The sequence below is a fragment of the Pocillopora verrucosa genome, chromosome 1 (genome assembly GCF_036669915.1).
Source record: "Pocillopora verrucosa isolate sample1 chromosome 1, ASM3666991v2, whole genome shotgun sequence".
Lineage (NCBI taxonomy): Eukaryota > Metazoa > Cnidaria > Anthozoa > Scleractinia > Pocilloporidae > Pocillopora > Pocillopora verrucosa.
Genome location: NC_089312.1, coordinates 1766957 through 1787694, shown reverse-complemented (window position 1 = coordinate 1787694; position 20738 = coordinate 1766957). Strand labels below are relative to the sequence as shown.

General features: G+C 37.6%; 1 protein-coding gene across 1 annotated transcript; it reads right to left on the bottom strand.

The window, feature by feature from the left end:
- Positions 1–46: 46 nt before the first annotated feature.
- On the bottom strand, positions 47–19256 carry LOC131788291 (prominin-2). The gene is made up of 24 exons (XM_059105379.2): positions 18386–19256; positions 16679–16749; positions 16343–16551; positions 16110–16230; positions 14968–15034; positions 14777–14866; positions 14122–14339; positions 13275–13352; positions 13096–13159; positions 12912–12988; positions 12079–12167; positions 10781–10933; positions 10073–10196; positions 9670–9764; positions 9039–9123; positions 8720–8866; positions 8093–8170; positions 7588–7680; positions 7379–7432; positions 6676–6756; positions 6104–6172; positions 5162–5251; positions 4514–4713; positions 47–1538 (listed from the first exon to the last, which is right to left on the bottom strand). The coding sequence occupies exons 1-24, from the start codon at positions 18618–18620 to the stop codon at positions 1421–1423; spliced, it is 2706 nt and encodes a 901-aa protein (XP_058961362.2). The 5' UTR covers positions 18621–19256; the 3' UTR covers positions 47–1420.
- Positions 19257–20738: the final 1482 nt, after the last annotated feature.

Genomic DNA, 20738 nt, shown 5'->3' with positions numbered 1-20738 from the left:
ACATCACGTTCATGAAACTTTGCTTTCTCTTTATTTTTGTGTTATATCCATTACTAGTTATTCTACATAAAACTCATCGTGAAAAAACATTTGTCCATCTCTTTGTCTATAATTTACTTAGGAAGAAAAATTTGGCTTCTGCTCAGCTTCAATTCAAGCTCATATACGATCTCAATTAACCTTCTGACCTCTAAGTGGGGCTAGCATCTAATTTCGCATTGCAATATCACCCCTGACTTACAAATTAAGTCACAAGCTTAATGGAAATGATCACTTACTAAAGAAGCTCTTGAAAACCGCATTCTCCTTGTTAGCATCTTAAGAAAAGTATGCAGAACAGTATGGAGAATATGCATACTGATGTTAAAGTATAAAGGGTTAAAGAATTGAAATTATACATGACAACAACTCCTTAATTCCCAAAGTTGACGATTTTGCCAAACAATGGTTTTCTTTGATTTCATTTGTTTCTCGGTATTATTTATTTCTTTTATCACTGAGTTTAACATCAATTCGTTAATTCAATTCATATGTTATTCATATCAATGTTTTCATTTAATGGTTATTTACGTACTGCTAGCTACTAAAAACGCCTCTAGTCATCTGAACAGGTTCGCGGTCACCATATCTATGATTACATTCTAGCATTCCGCTCTGTGATCGAGTGACTTACACATAAATGTATTCAGTATATACCACACAGGTGAATAATGTACTGATTGGCAAGTACCATTCACCTCTGTGAAGCTGACGGGACAAAATTACGTGTTAAGAGAGGATACACAAAGTTTTTGGCTTATACTAAAACAATTATTCGACTCATACTATGTGAAAGCGGTGGATATTTACTTCCACGTCGCCTATACCAACCCAGACTTTCTAAAGTCAGGATAAGCAGCTTAAACATTGTAAAGGCATCAAAAAAATGACACAATTGAAGGCACAAGGTTTACGGCTGTTCGTGATTGGTTGAATGTTATGGCGACACTGAAATTTTAGACCCTACTCAACTTTTATAAAATAATTATTATAAACTATAAAAATTATGGTTTCGATATGCAGATTAATTTCTTTAACCCGATGCTCACAATAATTTTCCAGGTCTAAATTGAATTTTATAGGTTAAAATTTCCCTTACATAACTTAAACAGCTCCGCGATCGGTTAAAATTGATCAACTGGGTCATAACACCAGTCTTTGCAACTAAAATGATATAAAATAACACTTCCACTACAATATAAATATAAAAATAGATAAAAGAGGGGATAAAAATTGCTGTCTTCGATCCAGGCTGGCCTTGACCACTGTATTCACCACAGGAACCTCCCTGATAGTGGAAGAACCAAAGAGACAAATTGGGAGACTTTTGTTGTTGACCTTTGACCATCGATCTCGCGCATGCGTAGCTAATTTGTCGCTACTAAACATCGAACACTATCGGTACCACAGCATTTCTTGTTACGGCTGCTAATGGTACTCGTTGGGTGAACTGTGGTCTCTTGTAAAATACTGGTTTTTCCATATCAAGGTCGTTAGACCTGTGAATATCAGAAAAAAAGATGAAGTTATGGCTGATGTATTAGATCCCAAATCGAGCGCGTTCAAAGGCTAACCAAGTATATTCAGCAAATATACACTACGTTGCCGTACGTCTGTTTAGTGATAAATCACAGATGACGTGAAAATGTGGTGTAAAATGGCAAACGGAAGCCGAGTGTGTCACGGATAACGTCTTCTATATTCTCTCACAGTTCGAACCACGGCAAAATGGAATATATTTGTTTTATAGGATAACAAAATAGGAATTTGTTAATTGGTGACGTCATATTTGCATATACCCTCCAAAAGATCACACGAAATAACCTATCAAAATACGTTTGTAATTCAGCTTATTATTTAAATGATTGTGGATTGGAGGGGAAGTCCACTCTCACAGTATCATTTTCTGAATACCCCTTGCTATAAATGGTTACTAGAGTTTATCAGAGAAACGTTGCGAGATTCTGAGAGATAAACCAAATTAAAAATAAAATTCCCTTTAAATAGGAGTCAAATTATCTCGTACGGCAAATAATTGGTTTTGAAACCAAATTTTTCGTCTCGCAACTTCTTTCAAAGTACCCAAGGACATGAGTGGCTACTGAAAAATTGTCGGGGGAACCTGTTGAAACTCTGGGAGGCAACCCGGCTGTCATTAAATTGAGGAATTACACGCCCTTTACGGAATATCGTAGCACTTTACGAATTCCAACTTAAATCATTAATGTTGTAGTTGCAAAATCCTCTTTAAAACAACAATGGGATTCAAAGATATAATGGTTCAAAATTATTAATTAAATAATTTAGTTAGTTCAGTGTAGCTATTTCATGTTTAAGCTTAAAAAAGAAAGGAATTTTATAAAAATGTCCGTCGGACTTACCGCTAGTAATTACTCCAGCTTGTGGACGGAATAGGTGAGTCTGGGGGTGAGGAGAGCTTTGGTTTTCTCCTGTTTATTTAGTTGAGAAAAATGAATTTAAAACTTATTTTTTTTAATAACCGAGTAACTGAAACTCTTTTTGGTTTACTTCTCGTTTAATACATTAGTTTCTTAGCATCAAAGTGAATCTCGAAAAACAAGGAAAGTAGCATGAGTAAAAAAGGTTTAACTTCAATATGGTTCTTTATTCTAGTAGTTACTGCTACTTTGCTTTCAGTTGTTATGTTATGTTATCACCATCAATGTTTATTATGAACAGTTGTTTCCAAGGGCATCAGTGTGGATCTCTGACGCGATGCAGCATTCCCAAAAAATGGTTTGAATTTATGCAAACAAACTTTATATCTTAAATTTCTTCAAGAATACAGAACCTAACTGGTTTGATTTGCAATTAGTGCGCGCGCGCTTTGAGTTTTTTTTAAATTTGAAAACACATCGTGAGCATTCACGCATGCAATTTTTTTTTTTTTTTGCGCGTTCCGGTTTTTTGATCGATTGCTCTTTAGAGCTTTAATCATCATGTTTTGGATTTAAGAGTTAACCGCGTTTGCATTTTGTGGTGTTTTTGGCCTGTTTTACGAAGAGTTCCAGTTACTGCTTCGCACATATTGCCTACAAGTGTTTTCCTTAATTGTTATTCTACATACATTTATTTTTGTCATTAAGTATATTTCATTTGACTTGTTCATTCCAGCCATTTTTGAGGTGTGTTTGCTGTGGATGCGAGTTCTTACAGTTCTTTAGAGGTTCAGAAAAATTGAAAAGTTATCTCCAAGTTGTTACTTTAAAGGCCATTTTTAAAAGTTTATTGCAAGTAGAAAATTTAACGGCCCTTTCGTAAAGTTATGCAATATGTGTGCTCTCGAAATAATTGCATTTTGTAGTTATAAATTCAGATTTACAACAAAGGAAAAAAATTCAACGAGATTCAGCAAGTTTTCCTTCTCAGTAAGAGGGCGTATCAGTTAAGGCAACTGAGGCCCCTTCCGCTGCAATTTGAGTACAAAACGAAGTTTTCGTCCCAAATATTGATGACATGTCTCTTTCCACAGCATGTTTTGGTGTCGCTTTGAAAATAATTTCGACATTTTGGTCAAACAACTTCAACGCTACAAATGTTCCACTCTGTGCAATTGTAAGGAAAGTTGTCCTTTCGGTCTATAAAAAGACAGTTTCAATGCGAAATGTGAGCTAAATAAAGATGATTTTTGTTTCCTAATTTATCCGCAGAGTCACCGGGCCAAATTTTTCATTTCTTTTGGATGTTTATTGACGTGCGTGCGCTCACGCGCATGACAAGAGTGACGCCATAATGGTTCGTATGTCATCATCAAACGCTTGGTGTTCAAATTGCGCTTGTTTCTAAATTTGCGCTTCAAGAAATCTATGAACAATACGCTGCAAGGAAACCACTTTTGATGTGATTTGGAACAGAAATACAAAACAAATTTCAATTTTAAGCTGTGATGGGAGTGGATAACTTGTGGTCAAAATCATGGGAAACTTGTGACCGCGACGGAGAGGGTAGTGAATCAAAACAGATTTATGAGCAGATCAATGGCTTCACAGGTATTTATAAATATTGGTAGATTTCCTAACCACTTTCAGCAGAACAGTAACGTTAATAAACCACAAATGGTCATATACTCGGGTAAGGATAATCAAATTCTAGTATATCTTTGTGGAATTCAGCCCTATATTTTGCAGTCAGGAAGAAAAAGTCGGGAAACCGTTACAAAAATAAGATTGATCAAAATGATGGTGTGAAAGAAAAATGAAATTCCTTTTCAAAGACGGTCCTTTTCAAGGTTTTTTTAACTTTTTGTGTAAAAGTCCTCGATGTCTAAAAGAAAACATCTTACATTAATACATATGGTGATATTATTTTGACATGAAACTTACTGAAATAGCCGAACTGGTTCGAGAAACGATTTAAATGAACGATTCAAACTTTATGGATAATCTCTTGACTGTGACTTAAATGCAGTAAGCGCGTATCAACTTTACACGTTTGTTTAGTTCCTAATACTTACCAGGAAAATTTCTTCTTGGGAAGCTTCGGGAATTTGTCAAACAGCCTCAGAGGGACTCCGTAGTTAGATGTACTTTCCTCTGAATACATATCATCGTCACCACTCTTCGCTCGTCGAAGATGCTTGGCCAGACGAACGCAGAGGATGATGGTAATTACCGAAAACAAAGCGATGACACCAACACACAGCCATAGGGCATTCTAGGAAGACACAACACACCTCAAAGTCTAAGGTATATCTTTGTTTAGAATTTCACATACTATAAAATGTGTTTGGCATCTTCTGAAAAAATGAGCCGTAAAATTAGTTGTTCTGTATAGTTTGCTATAGTCCAAAGAAAAAAACTCTCCCCGTTATAGTTACAGGTTACTTGAGCAAAGAAATTTCACACGGCCTGTTTCCCTCACTAGAGATTTACCACTCGGTAATTCTAATGCGTTGACATCACAGTGAGATCTATAAAATCACTCAGAATTTTAGCTCTTTATTTCCGCCAGCGTTTTCAAGACTGCTGTGAAATTCTTAAGCGTCAATTCCAATTTCTTTTGTCTCTGGTTTGAGGTTAATTCTCCCTACCTTGTTTACTTACCAGTTCTAAAACACAAAAAGAAAAAAACATGGCTAGATTATCAGAGAAGTTTTACTCACCACAAGGCCAACAGCATTGTCGCATGCATCAGAGACTAACACATCATAGACATTTCTGATTGGGTGGCAATCTCCCACGTCATTTCGAAGCTAAATAAACGATTGAAAAAAGGAAACACGCCCTTAGTGGACCGAAAAAAACTTAACTACTGCTGCTTAAGGAAAGTTCAAAAACAGAAAGAGATAGTGTTATAAATTTTTTTCCCAGTGGAGTTTAACCTATATAACTATAAACACGAGTGCATTTTTCATGTAACACGAGTGCTACACGAGTCTTACGGGCTCGTGCAATTTTGTTGTCTTCGAAAAATCTACTCGTGCTTACACCAAATTGCACTCGAAATCATGTTGTTACTTGTACCAATCATGTTACTGGCCTGGAAGCTCTACCGCTGTTTGCAGGAGGCTTAGGAAGGCTATACCATACGAATTCGCTTGTGGCTCTGATGTTCTGAGCGCATACCATAATTAATAACTCATTACATAAATCATACACGCATTTTGATTGGTCCTTACTTATAATCTATCGGAGGACAGACGCATAGATGACCTCACCAAAACTAACACTTTTTTGTAATCCTATGATACAGATATATTCCATGCTGCCGTGGGTCTGTACAGAAATAGATCACAGCAGACGTCAAATTGTGAATGGAACATCAGTGACACACTCGGCTGCGCCTCCAGATGTGCTAACCTTTCGTTACCACCAGATTTTGACGCCATCTGTGATCTATCATGACTCAACGCGGCAACACGGAATCTATTTGTAGCGTTAATCAGCTCATGCAAAAAGGAAATTTCTTTTCAAATGGTTTAGAGAGTTAACAAAATGATCAGTTAATTATGCCTTTGTTACATTTAATTACTGGAGCTACAATGGGTCCTAATGCATTTGATAGATTGGTGAATACAGGGAGGACCATGTTCTCAGGGTGTTACCTTATCTATGGAGTCTTTCAAATATTCGTCCATCCATCCAAGTGTGCGACTCAAAGACTTTTTTCCTGCCTGTTGAAAAATTGGGAGGAGACGATTACATATTGATCTCGACCCTAGCGAAATAAATCAGGAATTTGATTCAAAATTAGGACTTAACAATGTTCAGTAGATTCAGTTTTAAAGGTCTGTCTACTAATTTGGTTTTGTGCGCTTACAAGTCTCTAGATGTTGACTTGGTTCAATTGTTGTATGTTGTGCTGTGGCTGTTATTTCCTTAATGAAAATCATCTACTCAAGTTTCTCAAAATGCATTTAAGCTTGAATCTATCAGTCAAATGATGACTTACTCCGACACTCCGTTAGAAAAACGCACGGCAGTTAAGCTTTACACATTACGCTGAGCTTATTGAAAGTACCCAGGACATCGATGCAATTCAGGTTAGTCTTGAATGGTTGAAAGCAATCAGAGACGAGTGTTGATTTTAAAATGAACGACCGAACGGAAGTACATCACAAATCTGATAACGACGATAACTGCTGCTCTTCCAAAATAAAAAGACAAAAGTACAAACCTCATTAGCTAGTTCCAAACCATCGCTGTCAAGAATAGTTTTCAGCCTTTCACGGAAAAGGTCGATCTGATTGGCGTCATTCTAAAAAGTACGAAGAAAATGCATTTTAAGATAAAAAATGACTACGAGTCGTTTAACATACACGTAGACATGGTAATCTTTGAAGAGTTGATGGCGCAATTTGAACGGAGATGAAATAGGTGTGAACTCAGCCTCAAATGGTAGTTATAAGGCAATTTGGTCTGCGAGAATAGCTGACATTCGTTCAAACTGTTTTTATAGCGAAGGAAAACTGGAAAGTTCAATGAACACAGAGATAGAGACAACTTTAAAAATAGATTTTGGCAAGTAACTTTAATTTTATACTAATTTTTCATAAGGCCCTTTTTGATTGGCGGATCTGAATCACTCACGACGTTCAATTGAAAATGGCACTGAAATAATTGATATAGTACAAATCATTTGATACAGGCGCAGATCCAGGAACCTCGTTAGGGTCTAAAACCTCTCCACCAAATGAAATCAGCCAGTTCAGCAGAAATATGCAATTTGTTCATTGCAAAAAATTTGGTGTCAGGCAAGAAGTAGAAAAACCCTCGAGTGAGGTGTAGGGGTTCGCCCCTCCCTAACCCCCCCCCCCCCCTTCAATCCGCAACTGTTACAAAATGTCAAATAAAACTACATGAGAAGCCCTCGCTCGTACCAGTACTTTCATGTTTTTTGTCATCAGCGTCTGCGTTTTCTGAGTTAGCTCGCCCTGAAAGTTATGAAAACATAGTAGAGGAATGAATTGAAATAGAAGGCATCACATGACTTTTTCTACTGCAATAGTAGAGGAGTGAATTAGTCGCTATGAATAACCAATACGAGAACGGAAAGAAAAGAATTCTTGTTAATTGCCAAACAGCTTACCACCAGCGGTTGCGATATCAAAATTGTGTCATTGTGTAAATTGTTTAAAGCATCTTTAGCAGAGCGCAGTTTTCCAGCAATTCCAGAATTCACCTGAAGGACAAAAAGAACCCATCAAACCTAGAGGGAATAAGCTAAGAGACTGTCCCACTCATAAATTCCTCGCTCCAAAGGTAATTCCTCAATTTTCTTTTTCCCTTAAGGTACCAAGTCTTCTTAGAGTGCGGCCTGTTCCCAAAATAAGCGTTAATGGTATCAAATAAAGCACTTTGCTCTCACCCAGTCTCTCTCCACTCAGACGAATCAATGGCCACTTGTGAACTGTCAGGGAAAACTGAAGAAATGTAGGGGAGAGGGGGCACTTCGAATAGACTAGCATCCCATCCAGGGAGAGTGGCAATTTGTCCGGTCGTTTCACGACACAGAAACCGTGAAAATCTCCGGCTGTAACGGAGCCACTAGGGTCTTCAAACTAAACCTCGAATTGCATCACAGAGTAACTTACTTGACCATCAGCTGCTGTTCCCAACTCGCTCGCAAATGTGTTCAATGAAAGGCTATTCTTTGTAAGAGGCAATGCTGTCTGTTAATTGAAAAAATTAACAATTTTAAAGATTTTTATGGCGACATGAAACAAATTTTAGACAGGAAACATCTTTAGGGTGTAATCTGCTGACTCCTGAAATTAGGTTGTAAGGAATCCAAATGTCTCAAAAACGCTAATGTTTTTCATTTCACAGAAAATTACAAGTGCTTGTTAACACTAAATTGCAAGAGGAATCATTTTATAACTTGTCAGCAATGTGCATGAAAAACACCATAGAAAGTCACTACAGACGAAATTTTGAAAGCGAGTGCGCGCTATCGGCAGTTTACACTCGTGTTACAGCTTTGCACTTGTGTGAATACAGTCGTTTTCAGCCAATTAGAGGCGTGTAACTTTTTTACGTACATCATTAAAATTGTTATGAGTTTACAGGTGCAATAACCAATCAGAGTGCTCGTTATTTCCTAGTTATTTTATAAATGCGGAGAGAATGTTGGGAAGTCGGACGTATGAGTTCTGTAAACCAGTGAGAAAAGAGAAAAAAGTAATACCGGATTGTCTCCGAGATGGAAAAAAGAGCTTTACCTCCATTGAAAACTTGTAGAATTCAATCTCCTGGACCCCAGAAGTAAATGTATCATTAATAGCTTTCCTGGTATCATCTGACACAAGTTCTATATCTGTTATGGTGCTGTTTATTCCAGCCAGAATTTCGTCCATCGGTGGAATTTTCTGTTTTGAATAAAAACATCAGTTGATATTTTAGAGTAAACCTTGCATCGTAATTGACTCGCTCGTGATGCAAGTTAGTTAATAAGAATTTGAAGCCATTCTACATAGCAGAATTTGTTAACGCATACATTTCACATAGGGCTCCATGGCGTAACATTGAACACTGACTTACATCTCTGTAACTTGTCATATCTTCAAAATTGAATTTATTGTCCAGCTTTAGTAGTTCCCAGGGCGTCTCTTTTTGATCACATCGCCTGTAAAATAAAGAGGATTAATAAGAAAACCCCAATAATTGTCAGATGTTGTTCAGTTTCTTTAATGGCCCAAACGTTTTGAATCTTTGTTATTCAATCAATCTTTTACTAGGATGACAAGGATTGAGTAGGCGATCAAAAAACAGTTTAAAATGAAATTCTGTTAGTACATATACTTTTGCTTAAAATAGAGAAATGAACAATAAGTTATAATTTCAGTCGACAGATTCTAAATTGTTTATAATCTCTGGTTACAGTGCAATGCTGTAAGCTCGCTGCTCGTGTTAAGGTATTGATCTTGAATGGAAAATCTCATTCTTTCCTCTCCTTCCCTTGTTTCCGTCAGTCGAGACTCATTCCAAACTTCTCTAGGAAGTATTTGACGAAAACGCGTTGAGGGAAGTCCGAATGTTTTAATTCTTTCCTCTACTCATTCCTCAGAGTCTTCAATAGGACAGCATTTTTCCGTTCTTAACTCATGTTTTTTTAGGAGTTAAAACTGGGGAAGAGGACAAATTTTCCCCCTACCCACCACCCTTGCGTTACCTGAGTATATCAGACAGTCGTATGTCTATGATTCCATTTCCCAGTACTGCCTTAGAGATGGGAAAGTATCCTAAAGTTGAAGGATCGTCTATGGTCTGGAAAGTTGCAAACACAAACAATTAGAATGTTTTGTTACCGATTATATTTTTTACACAGGTACAAATTACGCCTAGCCACATGGGCGGCATAAAATCATGATGATACCCCCCTCATGACTATACAGTTAGGTGCCGATCACCTTGAACAAAGACCGCTGGGGTGGGCTATATTGTATTACATGAAGTTGGTTGATTACGTGTAATAAAAAAGCCTTCTCATGTATTCATCAACATTTTGATTAAAAAAATCAATAACAATTAAAAATCGGCGTTTCTTATGTTGTCATAAGGTTATCTTAACTTACCTTTTCTAGGAGGCTAAGGTCAGCAGCTGACTTGCAGAGGATCGTAGCGTTAGCTCCGACATAAAACGTAACAGCGAGAATGAAATTGAGAAAGAAAGCACTGAAGAAATACAAACCCACGACACTATAGGAGAAAAAAAACACAACAAACAAATCTTTAGTTGAGAAACTTTGCTTATAGTAGAGCGTTTTCCGATCGATTGTCGTAAGACCAAAGAAGGAAAAGTATTTAACATAACCAATCAAAAGTCAAATTCACACTGATGTTACTTCAAACTCAGAAAAGTGTATATGACAACAAAGTTGGTTTTACATCGTATCTGATTGGTTGAGAGAGTGGGGGGAGTTTTCTAGACCGATTGAGAAGGTAGAGAGACAAACCAACCCAATCCCAGACTACTCAGTTTTTAATTCAGCTGTTTATTTTCCACTGGAACCTTATAATGACAAAATAATAAAATATGATGCTTAAAATGGGGTTGTGGTTGGACTAGAGAGTTTCAAAAACAACATTCTGAATTACTCTTCCATTTGTTCATTATTACGCTCATATCAACGAAAGGTATTATTATTGTCTTATGTATTTGGACAGAGTCGCGCAATCCTCTTTCCAATTCCTACACTTGTTTATTCAGTTAAGCTGTAAAATGAATCATTCAGTATGCAATACATGACAAAGTCCACATTGATTAAGAAATGTCTTCTTACCACATGAGTGCATTCCCCGCGCAGTTTGAAATGCCAGAGCGCGTGCTAGGCGTATCCGAAGGACTGGCACCGAGAGCACCGGATATGAGAGACAGGAATGTTAACAAAACAACAAAAACAACAGCGAGAGAGATTGACAGAAGGGTAATCCACCTGAAAGATGAATAAATGTCGACGATGCGTGCTGATGTAAATAAATAAGAAAACTTTTCTGAAAACTAGACATTTGTGTGTCAATCGTCTGAAATCATAGTCTAGATTTATCACAAAGATATCTGACAAACTTTATCACTGATATCTTAAAGCATTTCTTAAAGAAGAGTGAGTTTAAGAGTAATACTTTTTTACGATATCCCCATGTTCGTCACAGCAACTGGAAAAAAATTCGACATACACCTTGCACGAATTAACAGAATTAAGAGCTCTAACTAAGTCAGTATATATACCATATTTCCTTGAATTAGCGCTCGGGTGCCTCTTAAAAATTTCGGCTTAAAGGAGGAACATGTATTAGAGAGAGGACGCTTAAGCGAGGGGAGCGCTTATTAAGAAACTGTTCTCGTGTACTCATTCCGCTGTGGTAGAAGTGTCAAAAGTTATTGATAAAGTGGCAATAGAAACAGGTTTTTCTTGTATCCTAAATATTTTAGAAAGTGAGGGAAGAGGGAAAGGCCTTAATTGCGAAGGGCACTTGTTTGATATTAGGGAGTTTATGAAACGACGACGGCGACGCCGTGGACAACTTCAAAAAAAAGTGAACCTTCATTTTACCTACGAATCTCACGATACTCAAATGTCATTTAGTTTGTTTTTCACGGTCAAAACTATCTTGAAACTGAATATGGAACACAGCGTTAAATTAGAAATAGAAATTTAAAAAATTAGCCATCGTCGTTCACGTTCTCCAAACAACGCAAAGTTTAGTCATTTCATTGTTTAGCAGAGGACGCAGAGAAATCTAGAAAAATTTATAACGCACGTGCACAGCCATTGTTTTGCTCATGAAACCTTTTGTTTAGTGACGTTCTCGTTGCCATTGCCGTCGTGACTTTCTTAAACTCCCTATTATGGCCTGAGGTGGGAGCTTACTCAGGGGGAGAGCGCTTATAGGAACGTGGGCGCGTATTCGATGAAATACGGTAGATGCATCTCTTCAAAATCATTTTTATGTCATGTATCACTGTAATGTACGCAATTTGACAAAATCAACAATACATCACTTGAATGAAACGTTAAAAACCCTTCAGACAAATTCTTTAAACCACTCCTTCCTATTTTTGCAATGCATTATTAGATACCTGTATTTATCATATTTGTTGAACAATCCTCCTCTCCCAAATATACTGTGGACTTCTGTTTTTGTTGGCAATAGAATTTCTGTTTGCAACTGAGAAGAAAAAGTTGTGACACCTTAAATCGCCATAAATCACTGATCGCCAAGCGACAAGTCTTATAACTAAATTTTAGCTCAACACGCGCCTGAGTTGAACAAGAATAGTCTCTGGCTGTTTTCAGGTGCAAGTTTTATTTTTTTCAATGGGAGATCATATTTTGTTGTTGTTATATAGACGAACAATGAGTGGCCGAGGCAGTTGGCACGTCTCCCTTCAGTAGGTGTTCGACAGCCTTCCAGTCAACATGATAAACAGAAATCTTATACTGAATCTTTAACAAGGTACCTGAAAATCCCTCCTTTCCCTACTAAACAATGTTGTAACAGATAAGTGAGCATTTTGTAACACTAGGCGACATTGAAATGAGGGAGAGGGGGAAATGAATAAAGTTACAGGAAAAATTCAAAAATAATTAGAGCCTGCTAAGATAGTCTTAGTCTTCGGTATTCTATATCTCTGCCAGATACAGCAGAAAATGGTTTGAGCCAAATCACAACATCTGTCAAGTGTTTAGAACGCGCAAGGGAACAAAACTTGGTAATGATGTTGATGTCTCCAAATCAGGTGAAGTTTTAGGAAAACTACTGCAGCAGGACTAGCCTAAATTATACTGACTGAATACGGTCTTATTGTTGTTCCTATTTTGCTGTTGTTGTTTTTATTTCTGTTGCTTTTCTTGCCGTTTTTCGTTGTTGCTCCTTATCGTTGTTGATTATAATATTGAGGAAGAACCTTACCGAATCACCAGCGTCTTCCAGTGTATTTACCATCTTTGCAGCAAAGTCTTGAAGTTCCTTGGTAAAATTTGTTATCTCTGAAAGAGGAAGAAGGGTAAACCATCTAAGCTAAGCCTTGTTTTTCTGGAATAATTTTTGTTAGATTTGCTGATTCCAACCTCAATTGTGGGAAACACACACACACCTTCCCTTCCCGACAATATCTTCTCGTTGACTTTTGCTGTCATCGACATAAATCTATTTTGCCCCTAAAATGTAAACGTCTGTATTAATAAATGAAATAATTCAATAGTAATTTTATCCCAGTATCCTCGTCAAATTCAATAATTGCAGAATAATGCTTTTCGCGTTTTAGTTACTTACCTGAACGCTTTGTGCTTCGAAGTCGTTTCTGGCAAGAATTCCTTCAATGTTCGACAACTCCTGAGCTAAATCTGGAACCTGAAAGGACCAAGAACAAGTATAAAATCAGGAACGGTCAAAATTAATAATTCAGCAAGTTAGAAACATCTTTTCAAATCACAGTTTTTGTCCTTAGGTAATATTTCTTTCATTACTGATGCATAGACTGACCACTCAAGACCAACTTACGCCACTTGAGTCTTATAGCCGGTAACATCACGGCTAAACTGACCAATCAGGTTACACGAACCGAACTGTATACACTCGACTGTCAAGAACTCCTCATTTAACTCCTATGGCGACTTTCCTTCAACATTCCTAACATTCCTTCTCTGGACTTACACTCACCCGGACGATCAGACTACAGAACAAAATAATATTTGTGCCGCACCTATTTTTATTCTTGGCTTGGAAAAGGGCAGGCTTTAAGTTTTAGAAATTGCTTTAAAGTGCGATATGTTAGGTTTATAGCGCTTTTCGATTGATTGTCAAATTAAAGCAAAACCATCAAATACAAAGTGAAAGTGTAGAAGTCGTGATTGGTTAGAAAGTTGTTCCAACGTTTCTAGAGCGCTTAAAGAGAGCGCATTGAAGGAAAACCGAGGCAAACGGTGACTTCTACCCATGTGCAATTAGAAATGGTCCGTAAAGTCTGGGAACTTCACTAGTTTGTGATATAAGCTACGAGTTATTTTCGAGAGAAAAACCCGACGACGAGTACATAGACAGAAAATATGTTACAAACGTAGCATAGAATTCTGTTTTTAAACGAAAAGTTAAGATAATCGTATTTAGCTCGTAGCATTACCTTATTGAAGTCCGCATCGGCCTCTAAAGGGTCTCCACTGGGTATTTTGTCGCAAGCACCAGCAGTTTTAGACGGCTCATCATTGTTACATTCTGTTTTCGCTTCTGTCAAGTTCTTTCGCACCTCGCTCAAACCATCGCGAAGTTTTTGGCCGAGCATACGTAAATTCTTAACAATATCTGCCACATCTTTTAAAGAGTCCCTTAGGTCTCCAAGTTCTGCAAAACAGTACATGACACAATCCAAGAGAGGAAAATTGGAAGAGATTGAATCTCCCCTCAATAAAATCAATAGGCCATCTTGTGGTCTTTTGGACACGAGGTATACTTTAAGCAGTTTCGATAAAAACCGGAAATCGGCGGTCTACCGTCGTATGTTTAGCCTGCAAGCTCTGGTGTTCGGATTTCTCCTTACAAAACAGTCGCCTACTACACCATCATCCTTGGCAAAACATATGACTTTTCATTCCACTGATTTTTTTCCCTTTTCCAACGTGTATCTAGTTTCAGGCGGCAGTTTCAATCATTTGGCTTCACCGTGTCTATTTTAATTTTGATAAACGAGTAATCTAGAAAAACTACGCCAGCTTTATTTTTATTGAATGAAAGCATTTTGAGGGCACAGCACCGTCAGCTCAATAATGAAGGATACCTACCTGATCCAAGTTCTTTCACGTTGTCCAGAACTGCTTTTGCGGCGTTGTCAGCCCGTTTTATTACTGGGGTTGTTATATTAACCGGTAAATCTATGAAACAATAATTATAACAGGTTTCAAAAGTACTCATAGTTAATCTAGAGGTAATTGATCCATGCAACATACATCAGATGTCTCTTAAAACAACTTACAGTTTAGTTCCTGGGATATAAGACCGATCGTAAAATTCATGTTTTCTCCAGTTACTTCAGATAATTCCTACGGAAAAAAAATATTCAAATAACACATAAAATAGATCTTTTACAATTTCCTACGACAAAAACTTGTCACTTTCGTTTTTTGTCGATTCCAGTTTTAGGTTTGAAAAATGATTCAAATCCGTTTTTGATTTAAAGGGAAAAAAAAGCGATCGTCATTCATCGCTTATGATCCCCCATAAGGCTCTGCAATATTCATTATCATGATCCCCACCTCATGGCAGTTAATTGTCAGCCCCCCTTTCTACTCTGTTTGCGACGACTAATACCCCCCTCCATGCCCCTGAAAAGAATGTGATCTTTCCAAAATCCACCGCCGCCACCCCCCGCTTAGGCCCCTAAATTGATTTGTTTTTACGAACTTAAAACTAATTTCGTAAACTTCGTCATTTTTAGGCCATACGCAGTCTAAGCCCTCTTTTGACGAGTCCACTCGCTGCATCGTCCGCAACAGAGTTATGAGTTGATAACTTTTCGTTGTTATGCCAATGATATAAGAGAAAATTCACTTCTGTTTTTTACTATACTCAGCCAGATTCTAATTGCTGTTAGTTTGCTTTTTTTCGTATCCATAGTTTAATCAGTTTATTTATCCCGTTTCTGCTAATTTTTATTTTTATTTATCGCCCAGGGGGACAGGGGAGTGGCCTGGGAGGATTTCGGTTGGTTCATAATCAGATTTACCAGAAACCCCCCCCCCCCCACCCAACCAAGGCTCTGTAATATTCTAATGATACCCCCTTATTGATAATCATTTTTCTACATTCCTCTGTTAGCGACGACTAGTCCCTCCTCCGCTTCCCCTAAAAAACCATGTGACATGAAGCCTTATGTGAGGAAAAGCGGATCGTTGATCTCCCGTCAGGGTTATCAATAAATACTAGAGACTGTCGCAAATAACGAACTAAAGGCTATGGGATTATCTGTAGTGACGTCTAATATTGAGGAAGCGAGGCACAAACTCTCCACAACTGATGGTTAGACTACGTAAAAATACGAAAAGTCCTTAATTCCATACAAAATTGAAGCATCTAGTGTCGGAATTACAAGTATCACCAAAAAAGTTTTAAGCCTACGTTCAAAGTATTCTCCTTGTAAATCGCGATATCCACAATGGAGTCCATAAAGAGAGAATCTAATGCAGGGGCTGCATTGTCAGTTCTGTCGTTAATCAGACTGATTGAAAAAGCAGCGATCCTGAAAAAAAAAAAGATTGCTGTTAATAGCGTGCTTCAGTTGGATTCTTGAATAAGATACCTTTAAAAATTTGAAAATTATAGTCGCTAATCAGACAGGGAATCAAACTTACATGATCAAAAGCGTGCAAATGGAAATTGCCGCTGTAAACATTTGCCGACGTTTCTTTGGGTTTGATTCCAGATCCTCCTCTATCAGCGCACCGCCGCATTTTCCCTTGCACCGAAAGCAGCCAAATATGATACCGACCAGCGGTATTCCAAAGGCGCTTATGAGCGAGACGCATGTCAGAAGTGTCAAAGGAAGATTCTCAGTAATTGCCTACGGGAGAAAAAAGAAAAAAAAAAAATTTTTGAGTACAGATAATTATCACAGTTTTCAAATTTCTTTAACAATTTAATATTTAGATGTTTGCTAAAAGGACTTGTGTAGATTGGGCACTTTTTACCTTTTTTGCGATGTCCCCAGCCGTAAATTTATTGATCCCTTCAAGACTTCGCAGTCCATCTTTAATGGCATCTACAAAAGATGAAACACAAGAATTTTAGATTGCTGCAGATGGTTGAGATGATTGTAAATTTTTGGTGAATTTCATAAGGTTTAAGAATGAAACATGACACTTGAAAATGCATGTTACTGATTACTGAGAGTCAACGCTTTTTGCCGTAAAGTGCGAAGCACTCGGCCGAAGGTCGAGCGTCAAAGTACACGCATCCTGGATTTCTATCCAGCATGGCCGGAAGGTTTTTTTTCTTTTGAACTAAATTGGCTGAAAACTTAAATTGTATCACTTTGTTTTAACACAGAATCTCAAAATTCATGAATGCGCTGGAGTACAGCTTTCCGAAGATTTTATCATGTCCGTTTATCATCTTAGCGGGCTATGGATGACAGCAAGAAAGTCTTCATATTATAATTTAAGAAAATGTGGTAAATAACTGGAGGTTGCTAGATTTAATTTAATGTGAAAATTTAAGAAATGTCCTGTTGTTGGACATTGAAGCATTGTTACCATGTGAAATGAAATTTATAAGGGTTGTGTGTAAGGGCTGAGTGAACCTGAACAACTTCAGCTCCGATTCAATTAGTTCAATTAACAAATATAGGTGGTGTTAATTAAAACTGTGGGTGATGTACTGTAATCTTTCTGAAATTTCTATCAAATTTCGCGAAGGATCTTAAAACTATATGATTAGTATTCACCCAAAGAAAACAGCTTTAATTGTATTTGTTTGGGCCACGTATATTTAAAAGTACGAGAAACTCGCCGTCATACAATAGAAAGTCTCTCCAGATACCTGAGAAAAATTGCAGGTACCGAAAATCACACAATGGTTACCCTGCACTGCTCCAATTGTAAACATCGCCGTTAAGATGCAGGTTTCCTTACAAACTTAACTTCTGATCTTTTAAGGGTGGTTTACTGGTTAAAGAAAAAGTCAATGATTTTGACAATTAAGCGACAGAGAGATGGAATATACGGCCGGTGTTTTTGAGTGCTAAAAGGAAAGAAAAGCTTTGTTTTCAATCTGGGAAATAATATGGTCTTTTTCTTTCTCTTACGGCGGCTATCAAAAAATAGCAGGCGCTAAATTATTGAAGAAAGTAAAATACAACAAAGTATAACGCTGAAAATATCACTATTTTTCCTTTTAGATGAAGCTGAAGTGATGCCTTTACGCCAGACTTTCTATATTTCGCAAAGAGAATTGAAAGTTTCTAAATTTCTAGAAAAGTTTCAAAGACTTTCTTGAATTAATAAGATAAATGTGATAGCGGATGTATTGAAATAAGCATTGAAATCTCGCCAAAAAAGTTTATGAAATAACACTGCCTTTCTTCCTCTCCTCAGTCTCCTAATCTTGCCGAGCTTAGATATTAATTTTCTGTTTTAAGGAAAAGTGCTAGGCGATTTACAAACTTGAAAGATAAAGCGCGTTTAAAAATGTTATGGTTTAATACACATGAGTGACTCTGTCACTAACTTGAAGGCTGCTGTTCACAGGCTATTGCACAAGGAAATGTTTCTTTACCTCGCCAACCTTTACCTTCAACAAACTCCCAACACCGCGAAAAATCCCTCGGTATCATTAACAAAGCCAATTTAAGGCTTAATTTCCTGCTTTTCCGCTAGTGACTTCATAAAATTTCTTACCGTATGGAGGAGAAAAATTCAATGATAAAACCACAGCTTCAGCGACTGAATCATAACTGGACAGGAACCAGTCGCTCTTGCTTCTATTCAATGTGTAGTTATTTCCTATACGCAATGGAGAAAAAACGATGTGATCTCCTTGAAGGCTTCCTTTTCCCTCAATCCCCGCGCACAAGACAATACAAAGTATTGCCAGAAGCCATATAAAATTATTCTCCTTGAGAAAGGAGGCCATTTCGCCCAATCCCGGTTTTGTATTACATTTGCGATGTTTCCTTCCTCAAAAGATTTCACATATAAAGTGAAATTAGCAAAATGAAGAAAATGACTGACGGGCGCCGCATTGTAGCTGCAATCAAAACAAACCGTTGGCATTTTACACTTTTCAAGAGACGTCGACAATCGCTCGTGACGTCACGCTGACGACAAGACCATGCGCATGCGCGGACAGCCCTGTCTTGCACCAGAACTTGCAAACAGCCTCGATTCCAAAGTCCTCGTTTCTTTTTATTGCGAGGTGGCACTGGAGATGAGACTAACCACCGATTCCGGCATCAAAGACAGCGTTTAACTTGAGTAGCACCTAAAAGGATTTATATGCACGTGCATGGCCGATTCAACACGGCCTTTCCCTTTCATATAGCTTTCTTGATTTTCAAGTTCTGTTTCAATCCTCCGTTTGCTTGTGCGCACCTCTACAGCCAAAGGTTGAAATTTGGCAGAATCTGTTCGGCGAAATTCTTGAAAGAAGTTCATGTTCTGCAATAAGATGATTTCAGGTCCGTTTTTCTGCAGGGATAAAAAGTGTTATGCGTCTGATCTTTCGAGTTGGCAGAGTTAAAGTACGAGAAAGCATGGGCTCTACTCTTATTCTCCCGTTTTCGGCGGAGGAGACGCGGATGCCTAGGAGCCCTCTGTTAAAAAAAAATAAACAAACAAAGAAATGGTGAAAGTTGTGTAAAAGTAGTCGGCCTTATTAGAACCGGAAAATGTAAACCGAAAAGTTACGCCAAATGATGCACTAAAAAGAGATGAAATGTCGAAGATTAGGAACAAAAGCGATCTACTCAAAAGAAGAAACTGCCTTCTTTTTCGTGATACCAGCAACCACCAGCCACCAAAGCTCTTAATAAAGAAGTTGGATCCAAAAGTGAATTAAAAAGAAAAAGTGAACACCAAGATTTAGATTAAAAAAAAAGTTGATCCCAAAGTCGACCAAAACCAGAAAAACCGTGAGTCAAATGACCCCCTGCCTTGCAAGGTTATGGAAACCATGTTTCACCTGCGATCAACTGCAATAATTATATTCTCACTGAGAATCTTTGCCAATGTCTTTATTATACCAAAATCATACATCCGTCGCATCCTTTCGCACTTAGGTTGCCTACCAATTCAGTTCAGCATTCTGTTCGCGAGGTTTTAAAGAACTCTCGATGTCTTTCGTTAACCTTCTGGTGGTTAATTTAACCCACACAATCGTTAATACAAAGGTTTCCCCGTTATGGAACATATTAGTACAACTGATCCGGCATCTGGTTTTAACACATAATTCTTTACGTGAGGAATTCAGTTACCATTTAACAAAAAGATTATGAGCTCGATATTTCTATCGTGTCATGAAAGATGAGAGCGAAGCCTCTATCAGTCACCACACAAAGAAAGCGAAAGTGGATAATCTCTTTGTTTACTATAAATCTTCTTAGTCGTTCAAAACTTAACATCATCGGTTTTTTATTTTGTTTTTTTTTACAACCTCACTCACTACTGTTACCACTCGCTTTACCACCTACCTATCATGTGATAGATAGCGAGTAGCGTAGCCAATCAGATTGCAGTATTTGTATTAGACCGCCTGTAGATTTGATGTAATAAACAAAGTTATACAAATCGTGTTCAAGTCCACCACGATCTCTACCACACATGCATGTACTTGTTCCAAATATACAGGATTAAAAAGATTATATTCACTTTAGGCCCAATCGCTTTCCGGTTGTGTTACGACACATTTTCTTCACGTTTTTTCAGTCGTAAATAAAGATCGAATCAAGCGAGAAATGATATCCGATATCTGCGGAAGAACTCCCATATTTTCACGTAATATTTTAATAACAAAAACATTTGCTAATAATTTTTTTGTTTCCCGTACAGGTTTCGAATCGAAGATCGCGAGAAAGATTACGTTCTGAGCCTCTAAGTTATGATATTAATCCTTCAAAATTAAACCCGCTCGGTGCAAGAAATTTAATCGAATCAACGCCCAAAGCTGTTAATAGAAAATGCAAAATATGTCGTAAGAGATTCCATTTCTACATCTGTGACACCAATTCTGTTTATCGCTTTCATTCTCAACCAA